The sequence below is a fragment of the Cuculus canorus genome, chromosome 7, assembly GCF_017976375.1.
Source record: "Cuculus canorus isolate bCucCan1 chromosome 7, bCucCan1.pri, whole genome shotgun sequence".
Lineage (NCBI taxonomy): Eukaryota > Metazoa > Chordata > Aves > Cuculiformes > Cuculidae > Cuculus > Cuculus canorus.
In genome coordinates, this window is record NC_071407.1 from 36,916,104 (window position 1) to 36,935,479 (window position 19,376).

Here is a 19,376-nt window from a genome sequence, read left to right on the forward strand (position 1 = left end):
TCCTTGCCAGTCCTGCTGTGGTGACTGCCTGTTGTGGGACCTGGCCATGGTCTTGGGGGCACAAGCTGACTGCCACAGGTGATTTTTGGAAGGAAAATAAAAGGGTCAGTTTTATTTATTTTCTTAGTCTCCAAATTTAATTCTGCGCTTACCAAATGATAATTGCTATGATATTTAATTTAGAGCTACCAGAGCTTGAGAATTTAATTTGATCCCAGGTTCAGCCACCTGAGATCATAGGCAGAGTCCCAGCAGCTTTCAGAAACACTCTCAGTTTTCATCGACTGCTTATTATTAGGCTTATGATCTACCAGAAAAAGGAGTCCATCTTCCAGAGGACAGAATTAATGGCTCTCTTGATTTCAGTGTTGATTCCCTACCCTGCATGAGGCCAATATGACTTTCTTGGGAAACTCCATGGCTTTGGGTCAGAAAACACCAAGACTGGTAAAACTTTCCCTGTGACTTCCAAAGCAAAGAGGAAATACAGCGTAGAGCTGTGGTGGTGTCTGGTTGAGACAGTTGACTTTGAAGGGTGAGAGGAAAATAGCTTTACTTGGTCTTCCTTGCTGGGCAAAACCAGAAGGATTTGTGGTTTATTTATGCTGGATGAAGTACAGTCTGGAAGCTGGTTCACGCTCGCTCTAGGAAAATGGTTATTTTTTTTCATGACCTGTTTAGTCTACTGGAAAATCACTGCACCTTCGGGAAGGACAGAACTTAAAACCTGTGTTTTCCATTCCTCTCTGAAAGGCATCCACTATTTAGGGCAAAGCTAATGCCTTCAACAAGAGTCTAGGGAGCAGCCACCCAAGCCCCAGAAGAGATATTTTGCTAGAATTGAGGATTGGTATGATGGGAGTTACCTCGGATGGATGGGGGCCGGATGATGCTTCTGTTGCTGAGCCCCTTGGTGGCAGGGAAGTGGAGGTTGGGGATAGCTGCATAGGCTTGGGGAGCGTAGAAAACCGGGGCACCTAGGTAGGCAGTGGCGGGGTCGTACATGTGTCCAAAGGCATAGGTGTATTCTCCTTGCAGCATGGTACCTCTGCCACCTGTGCCCCGAGTGTATCGGACATAGCTGTCTTTGTCAACGGGCTTGGCTAACGTCACCTCAATCGGGGACCCATCCAGAACCTTCAAGCCAGGAGAGAGCAGGGGAGAAGCACAAGTGTAAGTCTCCATAGTAAATGTGGATTATCCTGCCTAAGGAAGTAGTTTCCTCACATAGTTTGCCAAGGGGACAAGAAGATGGCAAAGGCTACCCCAAAAAAGCCAAAATCTCCCTCCCAAGGTGGAAGAAGGCACTGGCTGGGTGAAGGTTTAACGTATTGAGAGCACCCAGCCCTGACCCCTGCCAGGAGCACTTCCTTAACCAAATTAGTACAGTTGTGAAGCCTTCAAACGGCTTCATTTCCCCACAAAGTAGCGTGTAAGTCAGTGAGATTTTACATGCTCCTGTGGAGAACAGCAGTAGCATTAAAAATAGGAGCAGGGTTAACACCTCTTTGGGAACAGCTCTTGCATTACAGTGCCGTGAATTACATGCAGCGCAAGAAGTACTAAATACAGCAACCTCCTTGCAAATCCGCATCTGAATTTGGAGCAGATGTTTCGGGTTGACCTTGTTTGTCCTGGTTTGCCATTCACACGCTGCTTTTTGAGTGTTTTTGTTGGCAGACGTGGAACAAGGATGTGAGAATGAGCCAAAGGAACCACAAATCTTTTGCTGGTCCTCATTTCAGCTTTGCTCTGCTTTTTTTTTTCTTTTTTTGGGAGGGGTGAACTACAGTGTGAGCAGCAAACATTTAGCATAAATGCAAAGAGCAAGAAGCCAAAATGAGCAGTCTGTGTACATCAGAAATTCAGGAATATAAAGCAGCCTGTAAATAGAAAATAGGGCTAACACCTTCAGGATGTTCTTTGCAGCTAATAAACTAGGCAGCTTTGTTTCAGCTGCATACGATGTACTGTATATATGGCCCACGAATATGCATTTACAGCAGCTTTACCTTCCCATTCAAGGCTTTCATAGCTTCAATGGCGTCTTCTCTTTTATTAAAGTGCACAAAGGCATAGTCTCTAATTTTCTTTACTCTCTCTACTGCACCTGCAGAAAACAGATGGAAATGGGTCTTAGTTGGAAAACACAGATCTGAAAGAGCAACTGTGTTGGATTATAAGCCCTTGGAGAGCAGAGGCTGACCAAAGGTGAAAGAGCAAGAACACAAGGTCTTCTTACCTCTTAGGATGCATATACCACCAGAAAATAAATACAAATGCTGCAGTATATCAAGGAAAACTAGAAATACTTGAGATCAGACACCAGTAAGTTTCCCATTACATTGGAGCAGTTTTCTCCTGTTTTCTCCAGTTTTATCCTACCTTTAGTATTGTGTCTCCCTTCTTGAATCCTGTGTTCAGTTTTGGGACCATCACTATTAGAAAGCTATTGAGGTCCTTGAGCATGTCCAGAGAAGAGCAACGGAAGCTGGTGAAGGGACTGGAGAACAAGTCTTATAAGGAGCTACTGCGGGAACTGGGGTTGTTTAGCCTGGAGAAGAGAAGGCTGAGGGGAGATTTTATTGCTCTCTGCACCTATCTGAAAGGAGGTTTTGAAGAGGTGGGTATTGGTCTATTCTCCCAAGTAATAGGTGATAGGATGAGAGGGAATGGTCTCAAGCTGCGTCAGAGGAAGTTTCAGTTGGACATTAGGAAAAATTTCTTCACAGAAAGGATTCTCAAGCACTGGCAGAGGCTGCCCAGAGAGGTGATTGAGTCCCCATCCCTGGAGGGGTTTAAAAAGCGAGTAGGTGAGGTGCTTGGGGACTTGATTTAGTGGTAGACAGGTACGACTGAAGTTGTTGATCTCAAAGGTCTTTTCCAACCTAATGATTCTATGATTCTGTTAGAGACCACTGGGAATCAGATGGCTGAGCAGGACATGCAGCAGCCCAGGATTTGGTGAGCTACAGGTAACATCGCTATGTGTTTGCCACCTCCGTGGTGCATCGTACATGCTACTCAGAGGCAGCTTCAGGTAAGCTGTTGCTTCTGCTGTAAAACAAAGAGGCTCTCCTCTTAACCACTGACTTGGGACGTTCAGAAAGAACAAATACTAAGTCCTGCCTGGGATAGCAGTTCCAAGTATGGGGTTGGGCTGGGAGCAGTGGGGCAGCAGCTCTGGCCCTAACAAACAGCCTTTCCAATGTGAATGGAGGATCCCTGGAATGGGGACTCAGGTGGTGGGGGATCCCCATCCCTAAGGATGCCGTGGTTGCCCTGGACACTGTCCTGATCAGCCTTCTGCAGCTGTGGCATTGGTGTTACTGGGGTCGAGGTTGGGCTGAAGACTGCCACCCTGGGGCCTTCAGCCCGACTCTTCCTACACCTCTGTGATTACTCACAAAAATTAAAATGTAAATGGCTTCTTGTTCTACTCCTCTATGTCCATGCTCTATAACTTTCCCTTATCATCTGCTCTGCTGCTACCAACACGCTGGCAGTGAGATACTCAGCACTAATATGTTGGTGTCCAAAATAACCACGCTGGTCCTATTCCCTGTGGCCACGAGCTTTAGACATCTACCTTTTCTCCTCTAATTGTTCATCTTCCAAACTCCTGTGAGTTGGGAAGCACATTTTCAACCAGCCCAGCCACCAAGACTGCAACACTCCCAAAGATATCCTTTGGAAGTACGGCTAAGGGATGCTGAATGACTGTTCTGTTGGCTTCTTACACTTTAAAGCTGAACAGGGGCACAGGGAAACGTTATACTGCCACAAAAAGCACTTACTCAAATAACTGCAGGAGAAAATATATTTCGTTGGATTTCAGTGGGAATCATTAGGAGCTCCAGCAGGCTAAATGAAGTCTGTCCCAGCCTACAGCCTGAGCAGCGTGCACGTCTTCAAAATGACACTAGAATGGTAAGTAGCACTTCTGGGACTGGAGGGTGATTTTCTAAGTCTGAAGTTATGGCAGTTATATGCTGATGCCTTGTTTACGAGTAAAGGCTTTAATTAACTCTCTGTGTCCTGAAAATCCCCTTTCTGCCTCCTTGAGAGCACTCTGTGTTACTGATCCTTCCTCGAGCCATGAATTTTGCTCCTCTTTGCTTCCGCCTCTGCTGGGCCAGAGCAATGCGATACCCAGACCTTGGATCATCTCCACAGGGAGACTGTCTGTGTGACGTTACCGAGGGAATATTGTCCCCTTCAGTACATTAGGAGAACACGACCTTTCTGCTGGGAACTGTGCCAGGGACGAGGATTTTTGCCAAACGCTCTAGGTAGCAAGTCACTCCAGTGACAAAAGTGATGCAGATCTCTGTAGAAGTCATCCGGCACTGATTTTGGCACAGATTTAAGACGTGATACTTGTAATATAGTACAATTCGCGATGCAGAAACAGGATTCCTGATGCTGCCTGAGCCTGTAGTGATGTAGTAATTGTGCTGGCATGGGGTCCTTGGGATTGTAACTCCTTTGATTAGGATCATTTTTTATTGGATAACTCCTTATTGTCAAAACAGCTTCTTAAATGCCCTAAATCAAGTGTACGCTTCAGGTAAGCAGTACCGAAAAGCACCACAATGGATAAAACAGCGGAGAGGGAAGTGAACGATATCAGACATTTGATGGCTGTTTTGATTGTAATCTGACTATGACTTAAACTGCATCTGCTTTCCCCAAAGCTCAGGTTACACCGCTCAGACGTTTTGGTTTTTTTTTTTTTTCCTTTTTGAAAGCACAGTACAGCTTTAAAAACAGCATTCCTAATTTTATCCACAATAAAGCTGTCCATTAAAAAAAAAATAAAAATAATTTCCAGCATGAGAAGTAAAATGATAAAGTGGCAACAGGAAAATTAGAGCTGATAAAGCACTTCTGTTGTTGTACTAAAAAACTTGTCCTAGGAGGAAGGCAGATGACTGTTACAAAATTGTCCAATAGGCATAAATGTGTTTCTGGGGAGTGTGAGCAGTTCAATATTCAGGAGTAAAACTGGGGAAGTAAAGAAGGAAACAGTTAAGAGATTGGGATGACATACATTAAACTCAGGGTTTAAATGGGATCTCTTAACATCTTGGTGATGGCCAAAGCTGTTAGCAAGAAACATTAAAAGATAAGAAAAGAAAATCTCATAAAGACATTTGCACTGCAGCCTTAGTACAAAAAGGAAATGTCTCGAGTAGAAAAGAAAACTGAAGCTCTGTAGTGTATTTTAAAAAATTAATAGAAGGAAGTTAATAGGAACGAGATGAAAGGCAATTCACCTTGCCAAGCATAAGTTTCTAATACCTAATGGACTGTGTGTCTTGGAGAGCTGCAGAAATGGGTTATTTTTACTTTGTTGGTTTTGGGTGGCGTTTCCTAAAGCTGGAGCAGCTCAGAAGTAAAATCTCCTCTGAAAGTCAGCAGGATTTTCATCCTCAACCAACCTACCCACTTTTTGAAAGATCTCACCCTAAGCTCATCTAATATAGGCCACGAAGGAATATTGTCATTTTCTGCATTAAACGGTAAGCACTGATTATTTGCAAATTTATAGAAGTGTGTGTGGGGGGGTTTCGTATGAAAATGATAAAATTCAGGATTTAGATACATTTGATAAAAAACTCTTTCTATCATCATCCCTTGCTGCAGAGAAGAGTGCTGAAACCACCCAGCTGTAACACCAACTCCACCTTTTTAAAGACCAAAATGATTCAAAATCGTTTTTATGACACAGGCATCCCTATGCAGCCTTTTGGATCTCTTTCAGTTGCCAGTCATCCTAAAAAGGTTAGTAGTGTTGTTAGCTGGCAATGGAGCAGCCCTTAAAGGAATGATGTGCATGCTGATGGGAGCCTAATGACAATATATGTGGCATTACACATGAACGTTTTACAGTGGAAAATCGGTCATTTTTATTCCTTCCTTTGGCATTCTATGAATGGAGAGATGTTTCCATTTGCAGAAGCAAATTTAGGAGCTAGCATGTCAGTGGGTCCCTACCTGGTTTGATGTTGTTGAATTCCTTTTCTATGGTCTCTTCAGTGGTTGAGAGCATGAGGTTCCTCACGTAGAGAATTTTTACCGATGACATGGTGTCTTCGTCCACCTCCACTTCTGGTTCCGCCCAGTCAACAGCGATAGGGTGTCCCCACAATTGGATCCTTCCTTTAAAGGGATTGGCATAGTCAGTGGCAGACAGGCTCTGACCCCTCTCACTTCTGTTAAGAAGCTGTTTCACATGAGGTATGAACAGCAGAATAGGCCAATTCTACAAATGGGGCTGGTATAAGCCTTTCTAGCTCAAAGCATGTCTGCTTTGCTAACTCATTCCCAAAAGCAAGTGGTCAGTGTGCTCCCACTAATATCTCAGATGCTTGAAGAAACGCAACATCCAGAACTGAAGACCTGAATATATAGCATGATTCATGAACACTGTGTTCCCTGAAGGGCTCTCTAAAGGGAAATATTTTAATAAACTTATAAAAATCACTCTTAAATGCAAAATTTTCATTCCCTAGATAACAGGAAAGTCCCGGCTGGATGAAACGAAATAGTACAAGCGAAGATGTGGCTCTTTGTGCAAGTATTTCAAGTTGTATAGTCCCTGCTGGGTGAAGTTGTAGTAGCAGCGGTAGAAACGAGTGGCACAAGAAGTAAGGAGGCATAAAACAGGGGTGTGGTTGAGGAGGAGAAGCTCATGGGCTCTGTAGACACTGGATTGAGCCTTTGAGGGGCCGGGAGTAAAAAGAGTAAATAAAGAGATAGTTGGGAGTGATATTGTCACTGTTATCACACTGAGACCCATAACCATTTGCATTGAGTCACCTAATCTGATAGGTAATTGATTAGTCAATTAGTGATGTTTAAAATGAAATGAAAGCTGACTGCTGTGGCCTTGCCTCGAAGTTGTGTGAATCACAAGAATCAAGATGTGGGGTAAGGCAGAGGTACCTTTACATAGTGATAATTTCTTTACATCCTGTCTTCTCCTGACATTAAAAACACCTCTTTCCTCCCTTTTTTCTTCCCTATCCTCTCTTCACATATTGCAGGGAGATCTTCCTCCCTTTTGTCTTCAAGTGTGGTTAAAATCTGGCCACTCACTAATATCCAGAGCCCAAATTTCATGCGCTCTATCCATGGCCCACTTCTTCTCCAGCAACTCGAATCAGTTGGTTCTCTGGCTGTACAGTAGAGACCATATTCTGTCTTAGCAGCACGGTAAGTGCTAGATATTTCCTCCAAATAAAGAAATAAATGTCTGCCTCTTCTGCAAATATCTCTCCAAGGGTGAGTGGTCTTTCTTTCTCTCTTTCTTTCTGCCCTTCTGATCCTTATGGCATGAAGATTAGGTCTTCTGAGACCTCCATTATGTTAAAACCTGGAAGAAACATGGGGATGCCTATGCTAGCAGAGGGAAAACAAGAATCCTGCAAAACAGTTTTTGAAAGATCTGAAAAAAGACATCCTACCTTGCATCTCTGCTTGGGTAATCCATCTAAGATTGGACGTGAGGTCCGAAACAGAGAAAACCAGGGGGTGAGGGTAGAATTTGGAGACCTATTTTTCTATATCAGAAGTGAAAATTAACGAACAAAATGGAAAGGGGCTGCTCCTTGCTAGGAAGGCTCGTTAACAATCCAGGATATGACGAGCTAAGTTGGGCTGATGTTCAGACTTCGGTGCTGTGCAGTCTGACTTGGGTGGTTAGCAACCAGAAATGGGAGAGGTGGCTGCTAATGGTAATCAGTTAAAATGAAGGGCTGTGTGACTCTTTCTGAATTGCCGTTTTCTGTTTAATAGTGGAAATAATGACCTGGTTGACTTGCAGAAAGAAGCTAACCTTGATGCCTTCACTAGCTTCTGGCTAAAACTCAGTCCCCCTCCACTCTCTTGTTGAACCAGGAGACAGGACAAACATTTCATAAAAAGCATCTTCCTTTTTAAGCATTTTTGTCTCTTCTACAAAACTCCCTCAAAGAACAGGGAGGTTCAGAGTCAGAGAAGTGTCTTGATAAGGTGTTCAAGGCCAGGTTGTGTGGGGTCTTGGGCAGCCTGATCTAGTGGGACATGTCCCTGCCCATGGCAGGGGGCTTGGAACTAGATTATCTCTAAGGTCCCTTCCAACCCAAACTGTTCTATGATTCTAGGATAATAATATTCAATGTCTTATTCATCCAAGTCACCAGCTGCAGACACTTTCAGTTCTGGCTTGAAACTCTTTCTTAGTTCCTCCCTTATGTGTGCAACATCAGAAGACTCTGGCTTTTGCTCAGGCTTTTGAAATTCCACAAACTGTTTACCGAGATGTCCCTAAATTGGAAATCACTAGCGCATTGCACATATCTGTTCAGGGCTACATGTTCATTCCATCTGTCTCGCTGCCTTTACTGAGGATTTCAAGAGCTCTGCTCCCTCAAGGCTGCCATTGGCAGCTGAGGTTGTGCCTGCTCCTCCCTTCAATCTCGATACCGAAACCATGGAAATGTTGTGCTGAAATACAGACCAGCAGAATGTGCTCCCACAATTAGGGAGATGCTAAACTGATGCAAAAAATGCAGATCTAAAGGAAAAATAGTCAGATTGAGATATCCCGCAATAGCTAAGCGCACTCTGCTCTCAAAATCATGCTCATTATTTTACAGTAAGAAAAAAAGGATTTAAATTACTCAGGATGTTTCATGGGCTGTCATTCAGAAAGAGTGAAAGAAGGCTGGTGGTTTATGAACAAGTCTCAAAACAGAAGGTTTATTGGATTCTTTTACCAACAAGTGAGCTGCGTTTGACAAAGCAGTGCAGGAGCTGCCAAGCATAAGAAAGCAAGAGAGAACTGGTAAAATCACTGCAAATCCACTTAATGTTAAGCGATTCCTTCATCTAACCCCTGCCAAACCTCTCTCTGCTTTACAATGGTCTTTGAATGTCCCCCAGTCCCAAATCGCATAGACTTATTCTTTACATTGGTTGACTCATAAAGCAATTCCTCCTAAGAAGTTTTATTTCCACACACAAAATACCTGTTTTCAGGAACACCCTCAGTAACTTCTCAAGGCTGAATATGTTCTTGGATGCTTTCATGAGTGATTCTCTCTGAGAGGCCATAATTAAGGCTATATTTTTTACATAACCTGTGATAAACACAGGATAATATATATCCTACAACAGAGCTGCATGGATGCATGCAGCTAAATCCATCTAGATGTGTTTTTAATAAATTCAAGTTCCTAAATGAAGAACGAAGACAATGAGCACGGTGCTACCTCAGGATCTCTGGCAAATCATCCACCCTGCACCCCAGAGCCAGGGTGGCTCCATCAACCAGCCATGATGTATCAGGTCCTCTCTTTGCTCTGAGTGTCTCAGGGTATTTGAGTTCTCTGGAGATTTTACTCTCACCGCAGCGGAACATATACATAGGTGAATGCTGAGATGGACTCATCCCTATTACCATCACCACTTGTACTAACCTGGGAGCAATTTTCTCCTGGCCATTGCTGCTGCCCGGTGGCTTTCATATTCCACAAAAGCAAAACCCCGGTTTTTTGTTTTATCGGCTGCGCTAGGATAGACAATGACATCCATGACTCCATCTGTGACTTTCTTCATCTCTGCCAGAATTTCTTCCCTCTTCTTTGTTTTGGGGATCCCTCCCACAAACAAGCGGCAGTTGTCCACACTGGCACAGACTCCAAGGAGACGCCCATTCCTGCATATAATCAACATGGCTCATTTGTCAGGAGTCAGGATCAGATTTGAAAGAGAGGAAAAATTGAAATAAACCCCCCGTCTTGTCTCAAAACATGATTTCAAACACAAGGCCCGTTGCTCCTGTGGTGTGTGTCGCGTGTGGTATTCGTGTGGCCTTGCCCAATGCAAGGTCTAATGGGAAGGCTGCCACTCTTTTAAATAGGACATCAAAGTAAGATGGTCAAAGATTTGAGGTCACAGAGAAACCAAAGCCAAATTTTGCTTTTGCTTCCTTGGATTCTCCCTTTTGCTATTTGTAAAAATGACTGCCAGCAGGCAAATGTTTCTACCACCCACGGTCACGGCAGTGACTCTTGTGTTGCCGCCAGTATAAGTCAGGCTTCATTGTGTTCACCAGTGGCCCTATCTTCCCAGTCATCGTTGGGCCTCATGACCAAGGTTTTGGGGAAAGAACATCCCTTGTCATGGGGAAACACCATTTAGGGGCTTATGGGTGCCAACTATTGTGCTTACATGTACATTGCTCTCCTCTCCGTTGTCTAATCACCTCTTTCAGGTCTTGAGAAGCTTAAAACTTCTTTAGAGGAGTCTTCATTACAAGGGAAGTAATCAGAGGAGCTGGAGGTGGATAAAGTCTGGTCTTTAAGACCCTCCAATATCTGATACAAATTATGTTTCTGAGTCTTCCTCATGTGCCTTGTGACCTGTTCATTCTTACAGTTGTTAGTAAAGCAATTCACAATCTTCTTTTTTTCAAAATTAAATCTATAAAACTGCCAGAACAGTTTATCTCTAAATGCTTCTAAGCAAAGGCACCTACTCATCCCACTTCAAACTTGAAAAAAACATTAAAGGCGGTTGAAACAAAAACAAAACATATTGATGGGCCCATATGTTGTTGATTCCTGGGTGTTTTGTTCCCAATTTTTAGTCACAAACAGAAGCGCTTTTTCTGCTCCTATCTATTAGGAAATGTCACTGTTTTGCCCATTCCATCCTATTTCACCATTTTTTTGCACCTGCTCTGTGTCCCAGAACATATCTGCAGTACAGGTCATGGAAGAGACTGTAGGTAGGAACAAATCAACAAAAAACAGCCTAGAGGAGATCATTGAAAGAAACAGCAACAGCTAAGTGAAAGTTAATTTGATCCAAAACAAAACGATATTTCCAATTTTCTGGTAGATTCTTTCTTTTTTTTTTTAAGGAAGAAATTTCCTGCAAAATATTTTCGTTCTGATGAGTCTTACTGCCTTTGCACCACTGCGTAAAGCAACGACTACACAGGGAGACAAGAAGTCATTTCCTCTGAAAGCTTAGGTGTCTAAATGACTTTCCTCTGGCCTGCAAGGAAAAATACACCTTACACAACAAAATAGCTTAATATATCTGATTTAAAGTTGATGTGAAAGTGTTTGCCACTCTTACCTGATTTCATAATTATTGAGTTGTTTTATTGCATTCTTCGCCTCCTGTTTATTCGAGAAGGTCACAAAGGCGTAGCCCCTGTTGTTGCCATTAAAGTCCATCATCATTCTCATTTCATAGATTTGGCCAATCTGCAAGCAGAAAGAAAATCTGTCAGCAATGTGGGAGGTGTTTAAACAAGATCAGATGCTTCTGTGACTGCATCGTGTTAGAGCTCCACCAGTAGCCTGGGTGAAATCACCTCCGGTTCAGCCTCGAAATGCAGCTTTTATCATCACTAACCTCTGCAATACAACTACCCACCATACAGTCTTACTTTTTCACACAGTGGTATAAGTTCATCTTCAAAGAGGTCTCGAGGAAGTTTCCCAATAAAGATCTCGCACCCCCTCTCTGGCGGAGGGCCATCCCAGCCGGGTGGTGGGCCTCCGTATTTCCTCTGCCCATTTTCCTGCCATGGAGAAAAATAATAGAATGGTTTAGATATTGATTTTAAATATAGATGTAATTAATTCCTTTCCAGGGAATGACACTTTGGACACACTCTTCCACCACTGGGCTCCTCACTTTACAGACTCCTCAGAGATAAGGTAGTGTGCATTGGCTGCCCCACTGCTATGTGTGTTCTGAAAGGCTTCGATATTCCAGTTAATACGCTGGTGATGTACTGGAGGATGGTCTGGCTTTACTTAGCTGCATTTTGCTAAGTAACATGCATGCTCTGCAATGCAGTTGCTACTTCAGTTGTCCAAGATGGGCGCAATCAAATATCTCCTTGGAAAATATAGGTCTTTGTGGCTATGGGAGGTGGATCTCCACGGACTGCGTCTGAGGTGTGGACTATGTAATACAACACTTGCAAAATTTATAACCTGTCATGGTTCTTCACCCAATTGTAAACATTTATTAGCAACGATATTGCCTCTGATTTTAGTAACTGATGGAGAGCTTCCAACACAGACCAGAGAAAATATACTGGAAGGATCATGCTTGAAAGCAGAAGGACTTTCCAAAAGCAGAAGGCACCTGGACCTCAGAAAGTACTAACAGAGGGTGAAAAATGGGGACGAATGTAGAGATTTGGAGAGAGGCATGGACAGAGTGAAAAAGGCCAGCCTGGGCGGCCAAGGCATCACCAGCGGTTACTGACACTGGAGTTGCTCAACACACTTGAAAAAATACATTTGGACCAGCAGGTGGGTTTAGTGAAGAGGCAGCAATGCTTGGCACGGGGAATGGTAAGGACTTGAGCCTGGAGATGGGCATGGAGGGATAGTGCACTCCAATAATGACCCCTTCCTGCATCCAGGAGCAGTGAAACCCTTTCTCTAACTTTGCTGGGCGTTTCAGAAGGAGCCCAGAGGGGAGAAGGTCTGGGCAGAGGAGGTGACAGAAGCAGCCTCACAGGCTGTCCGAGGGGCAAAAGATGGTTCTTGCCTATGTAGGAGTTTCTTCAGGCCGGGAGCAAGTCTTGGCCTCAAATAATATTCAGAGATGTGAAAAGCAGCCAATTTCTCTGCTTTTTTTTTTTACTATGTTTTTGCTAAGTGAACGTGTCTCTGATCTCCTTTCCTATTTTTAATCACCTTTCCTGTATTTCTCTTTTTTCCCTCTTTCCTTCATTCTCCTCCTTCCTCCCCCTTTCTCCTTCCCCTCCCCCTTTCCCCTTCCACTTCCCATCCCTCTCCTGTCCTGCAACAGTGCCCTGTGCTCGGAAGAGCTGGGATTCTGGTCATTTATCTGGTTTTGGCTCTCTAATGATTTCTGTAGTAATTTCCCACTCTGAGATTATCCCAAGCAAGTGAATGCCCATAAGACTGAATTAAGAGAAAGGCCAAAGCAAATAGGGATCCTTGCAGGAAAATAAGAATATACCATGAGGTCTTTCAGTTTTTCTGAGCCTATAACAGGCTCTGAATTATCCGTGCTCATTCCTGTTTTGCAAATGTTTTCAGCACAGCGATGAAGTCTTGGTGACCTTTGAATTAATGAATGAATTCACAGGAAGACCAAGATGTTTCAAACTATTTTTCTGGGCCCAGTTTGGCTGAAATGAGCACCCTGCTGACATGGGGTTTTTTTCCATCTCTTGAGACATTCGTTAGGTGAAGATAAAAAGTGAAGGTTACGTTTTGTGCTGTTGGAGTCATCTGTGATCTTCACAGGCGTGTCAGCTGGAGGAAGAAGTGGATCACCTGGCGGAATGCTGAGCTCATCAGAAGTGGCCTGAAAATGGCCAGAGGACTCTTAATACCCTACTTTAATCCGAGCGAGAGACAATCAAACAGTTCATTTCTTTTCATTTTGTCGATGTGTGGGGGAGCTGGTGTGTGAGGAGGTGCAGCAAGACATAAAATCATCTCTTCAGTCTGCAGCGGCTTCATTTGCGGCTTGAAGCCAAACTCATCTTGGCAAAGTGTCTGGCGGGAAGGAGGAATTCATCATCTCCTTCACAAAGATGAGTGACCCTGGCACACTGAGGAAGAAGGTTTTTGGTTGCCCCAATAGACAGGTTGGAAGAAAAGCCCAGAGAGAAATGGAAAAGGAAATTAGAAGAGGAAAGAAAAAGAAAGATAGAATGGTAAGCTTGGAACGGAAAAGGTAGGGAGAAAGAAGATGTTGGGATTGGGTGAGGGGATGGGGGATGAAACCTGTGGTTTAGGAATGAGCTATAGCCAGATGTGATGGTATGAAGAACTGAAAACAAGGATGAAGAAAGCCACAGAAAATATAAGACATAGAGGTTATTTATCTTCTGAGTTAGGTACAACAGAAAACCTCCTCAAAGGCAACAAACCCAGCTGCTGGCCTGGTCCTGGGGTGTCCACAGGATTAAGGGCTATAGGAAAACACTTTTTTTCCCAGGAGTCTCATTTTTTGCTTTGGGCTGTTGTGCCCTCTAGTGCTACACAAAGCGAGGCAAAGATCGAGGCAGCCACCTGCCTCAAACTCACTGTTTTCATCCACTTCTTCCAGGATGGAATGTTGGTCATAGTGCTTAACATTTTAGAAAAGTTACCTTGCTTTGGTCATGCTGAGAAAGACCTCTTTAGAGGGCTTTTGAAGGACATGCCTGATCTCCACCTGCCCTAACCAAAGGAGGCTTTGCACTTTGAGAGCTTGAAGAGTAAACTGGGAGCAAACTTTTGGTGTTTGGTCGGGTGAGGCACCTGCCTCACATGCATGGGTGCAAGGATCTGTGTGAAAAGCAGATCTGGTGGTGATGTCTTGGACTTCCTATGTTCAAGTCTGGACCTACGATCTTCTGAAACTTTAGTTAGTGGGTTCTCTTTGCTGTTCTACCACTGCAGCTGTGGCTTCAAAACAGCAATTCCAGCCCTTCCCAACAATTAGCAGTGCTCAGTGTTTTTTTTTTTCCACTCTTTGCCATAATTTGGTACCAGGGAAAGAATTTCTAGAGGAATAAGGTCCTGCTTTGTAGAAGACGGTATGTCTTAGGTAGAGTTATGGGCAGTACATATGTTAGACAAAAAAACAGAGAGAAGAAGAACAAACAAGGAGCCCTTCATCAGCACAGATTCCCTGCTCAAGCCCCCAGTGCAATACATTGCTTCAGGATGAAGCCAGACATTGCGCCCAAAAGGACACGACCATGAATTCCTACCTGGATCAAATTATATCCTGTTCGCTGAATTAACGCACGGAGGGCAGCTTCTTTCTGTGTGCCGGTCAATCCATCCCCGGATTTGTGATTTGATTCCATTGTGAGTGATTATCAGCAAAAAATCAGGTTAATTAGGGGTGCTCACTGCAATCAAATTTAAGATAAATTAAATAAATTAATATGGCTACGAGGAGAAAGACCACTGCCTGAGAAAGTTAACAGGATCATTCTTCCTATATCAGTCATTTTGAGATAAAAACAAACCACCATAGACTGTGGAAAAAGCAAAAATATCCCTCTCTTACATCCTGGAGGAAAATAAACAGCATTTAAACCCACAGTCAGATTTTTGGGCAGTACTCCGCTGAGTCGCAGAGGTAAAAAATGGGTACACATGTAGGAGGGAAGCACGTGTAAGATGCCTAATCCTGTGCTGACTGCGTGGTGCTGAGCCCTTCAAGCCACTGCATCCCATTGATGCTGGGAAGGGAGCCTTGTACAAGCCGTGCTCAGCTGTTTATACGACACATAAGACATAGGTCCAGATTTGGCCTATTTTTGAAAATCAAGGACATGGTTGAACTTCAGATCTTTATCTAGGTTCAGAGCTGGGACAACCCTGGGTTCAGATGTTTTTGTTCAGAGCTCTAGTTTTAGGTCATATCTAATTAAGTATTTAATTTTTTTTTTTTTGAGTTTTAGGTTGAAAATTCCATAAAGCTGAAATATGAATCTGAATTGGGTTACACTCTGGCAAAAGGGCATTTGTAAGATGGACTTGCTGCCGATAATTTCAGCCTGCACTGCTTTTCCTGCATGCTGAATTTTAAGCTTGTGCAAAAAACATTGGTATGAGCCAGACATAGAAATAGGGTCTGGAAATGCAACGCTGAGCTGGTGGACTGGTGATGATGTGCTGCTGCTGAACACCAGCAAGAGCAAAACCAGTTGCCTCCTTGGGCCCTCATAGCCAGGGCATGTGCTGTGGGATGGTAGGACCAAGAACTCATGGTAGGAAATTTGAATTAGAGAATCGTGTTTGGAAAAGACCTTTGAGATCATAGAGTCCAACCATACCTGTCTGCTACTAAACCATATCCCTGAGCACCTCATCAACATCACAGAATCACACAGAATCACAGAATCACAAGGTTGGAAAGGACCCATTGGATCATCGAGTCCAACCATTCCTAACACTCCCTAAACCATGTCCCTCAGCACTTCATCCACCCGTTCCTTAAACACCTCCAGGGAAGGCGACTCGACCCCCTCCCTGGGCAGCTGTTCCAGTGCCCGATGACTCTTACTGTGAAGATTTTTCTTCTGATATCCAACCTGAACCTCCCCTGACGGAGCTTCAGGCCATTCCCTCTTGTCCTGTCCCCTGTCACTTGGGAGAAGAGCCCAGCTCCCTCCTCTCCACAACCTCCTTTCAGGTAGTTGTAGAGAGTAATAAGGTCTCCCCTCAGCCTCCTCTTCTCCAGGGATGGTGACTCAACCACTTCCCTGAGCAGCCTGTGCCAGTGCTTGAGAACCCTTTCCGTGAAGACATTTTTCCTAATGTCTAATCTGAATCTCCTATGGTGCAACTTGAAGCCATTTCCTCTCATGCCATCACTAGTTACTTGGGAGAAGAGATAAACACCAACCTAATAATGCTATGACACTCTTTCAGGTGCTTGTGGACAGTGATAAGATCTCCCTTCAGTCTCCTTCAGACTAAACAAACCCAGTTCCCTCGGCCACCTTTCACAGGGCTTGTTCTCCAGCCCCTTCACCAGCTTCATTGCCCAAACTCCTATATCGTGTCATCCAAAATGATTGCTATTGCCTTAAATTCCTTTCAGTTGTATGAAGATGAAGGCAACAGAAGACAATGATAAATCTGGACTTGATTGGACAGCAAACAGGTCCAAGAGGGACTGAGGTGAATGTATTGGGGATGTGTGGGATAGAGCTTCCCGAGAACCCCGTGGCACAGGGATGGGGAAGGGCACGGGATGGTCATGGGGATGCTGGTGGGAGGAGAAGGGAAGTCTGGAGGATCCAAAGGGAGAGGCAGATAGGAGGATGGATTGCTTTGGCTGTGCCCTGAGTTAATGTCAAATTTCGGGAGAGGACCCTAAACAATCCACCTGCAAAATGGATCTCTTGGGGTAAATAACATGAGCATTGCATGTAAAGAAATGCAGGTAAAGTGCAACATAGAATCGTAGAGTCACTAGGTTGGAAAGAGCTCTTGAACCATCGAGTCCAACCATTCCTATCAACCACTAAACCACATCCCCGAGCACCTCATCCACTCGTCTTTTTTATATACCTCCAGGGAAGGTGACTCCACCCCCTCCCTGGGCAGCCTCTGCCAGTGCCCAATGACCCTTTCTGTGAAAATTTTTTTTCTGATGTCCATTCTGAATCTTTATCAGGACAGATTTTCTGAGCGTGCCACGATAAATAATAGTTTTAGGTGAAATAACAACTTTTCCCAATAATTGGCTCTTTAGCACCCATGTATTTTATCAGCACATGCCACTTCTGGGGTGGATCGAGGGAATAGCTACGGTCTGAGCCTGTCCACTTCGATTGGTACATTACTTGCTCCGTGTTCCTGTATCTTTGTATCCCGAGAAACATAAGCATGTGCTTAAATTTAAATAGATGGATTATTTGCAGTGCCAAAAATGGAAGATGGGTCTTTGTAGGGTCTCAGCCTTGTGTCGCTCAGGCTCTGCTGCACTGAGCTCCAGAGACCACAACTTAAATACTTGGAAATAGAGACATATCTGTAACGCCAGATGTTGCAGCTTTTCTTTGCTGAGGTTTGAGAGACTCTTCTGATTGTTTTTGTCATGCTCCCAGTTTGACAGGTGTTTAATTACTACTGCGCAGGGGCTGGGAGATGGACTGTCCAATGCAATAACTTCCTCTTGTCTCTAATTCCTAAACAAGTATTTTCTGCAGCAAATGGAGCCCGGTTATTATTTTATTTCACCCTTGCTGAAGGCAGCAGCAAAACCCCATCAATGCTTGTGTTTTCTGTGCCCGCTGACTCCTTTGGAGCTGGGGCTCAGCATGGCATGGGGCAGGATTAGCACACTGCTGTGCAGAAACGAGTTGGATGCTTTCTCAGGCTGTTTAAGAAGGGAAAAAAAGTGGTTGTTAAGAGAAAGCAATTAAAATCCAAAGTGGTTTTGGATCCTCCCTTGAGGAGCACGTGGATGGGTGTAAATTTGCACAGGGCTCCACAGGTCTCTGTTAGCACTTATATCTCCACTCAAGCCCATCCTCAGGTACCCAAAGGCTGGTGCACAGGAAAGGGTGAATATCTGCACTGTGCAAATATCTCTAATATTCCCTGCCTTGATTTTCATATTTTTTTTCTTCTCTGTCAGGTATATCAGTGCCGCAGTGACCCAGTTCCCAACACGGAGGCTGCCCCAGGTGTCGGAGCGCAAAAGCAGGCAGAAGCAGGCTGCCTGCAGCCAGCAGGCACATCGCCCCGCACCGGCACTGTCTCCTCTCCATGCCGGGAAAGCGGCTGGAGCGCAGCCAAGCAAACCTCAGTGGGTTTCTATAGCTGCTGAGGATTCCAGTCTGTCCCTAGCCATGACCTAGATAGATGAGTAGTGTAAGAGCCCATTTTTGTCCTCCCTGCCCACCTCCCCCCCACCCATTGCACTATTTCACAGTGCACTTCCTTGCAGGCTGGGGGTCTCAATATGCTTTGAATGCCTTTGCATGCAGAGTCTTAAATGCCATACGTCTCCGTACCTCTCCTCTTGGGAGGAGCGATTTCCAGTAACATCTCACCCCAGGTGGTGGTTTCATGTAGAGAAGCAAGCATAAGCCTTGGGGCTGGGAGATGGATAGGAACAGAACATCTCTGGGCTGATGCATTTACAGCAGGAACAATATCCCTCTCTGGCTTCTGTTTTGTTAGATAAGACCAGACAAGCTCTTCTGGGCACTTCTCGTAAGGCATTCTGCAAATTTTTTAGGCTCTAGACCAGTATGTCTAGACACTGGTGTACTCCAGGATATGCTTAAGCAATCCACTAGGAATAAGGGAGAAAGAGCATTCAAGGCTGTGCAAAGTATTAATCACAGCCACTGTGAATTCCAGTGTTGGAGACTTCTATGCATTTCTTGAAAGTGCCAGAAAAATTGGTTACTGTGCTCTCGGGGTGTGCCTTAACAATAATCTGGCCTTAATCTGCGTCCAGTGCTTCCACACACTGCTGCCTTTGAGGAAAGCCTGGCTTTGTCCAAGGAAAAAGCTTTTCCCCATTCAAGCAGTGGAGGATCCCCATCCCCAGGGATGCCCTGAATGGCCTGGAGCAGAGCCCTCAGCACCTCGCAGCAGCTGCAGCGTTGGTTCTGCTGGGAGTAGGGTCAGGCTGGAGACCCCCAACCCAGGGTATCTCCAGCCTGAGTTGCTCTGCAGCTCCTATTTAGGAGGAGCATTGGAGGCCAGAGCTGGACAACGCTGCACCCTTGGGGCTTGGATGTGCAGGCGGACAACTCAACGTGTTACCTGGATCCGGCTTTGTAGTGCCACTCTAAAAAATTAGGTCCCTCCTACTAGTTACCAGCCCAAAGTCATTCAGAGCCGATT

At 44.5% G+C, this 19,376-nt stretch overlaps 1 protein-coding gene across 3 annotated transcripts in view; it reads right to left on the bottom strand.

The window, feature by feature from the left end:
* Positions 1–19,376, bottom strand: part of A1CF (APOBEC1 complementation factor) — a 31,680-nt gene that overhangs the window by 9,314 nt on the left and 2,990 nt on the right. For 2 of the 3 annotated variants that reach the window (XM_054071998.1, XM_054071999.1), the window contains exons 2-8: positions 14,762–14,905; positions 11,453–11,587; positions 11,137–11,267; positions 9,468–9,706; positions 6,001–6,165; positions 2,013–2,110; positions 867–1,137 (exon numbers count right to left, since the gene is read on the bottom strand). In XM_054071998.1, the coding sequence (XP_053927973.1) occupies positions 867–1,137; positions 2,013–2,110; positions 6,001–6,165; positions 9,468–9,706; positions 11,137–11,267; positions 11,453–11,587; positions 14,762–14,860 (1,138 nt within the window). In that variant the 5' untranslated portion in view covers positions 14,861–14,905. The remainder of the gene's footprint in view (positions 1–866; positions 1,138–2,012; positions 2,111–6,000; positions 6,166–9,467; positions 9,707–11,136; positions 11,268–11,452; positions 11,588–14,761; positions 14,906–19,376) is intronic. The other variant, XM_054072000.1, reaches the window with a different exon arrangement.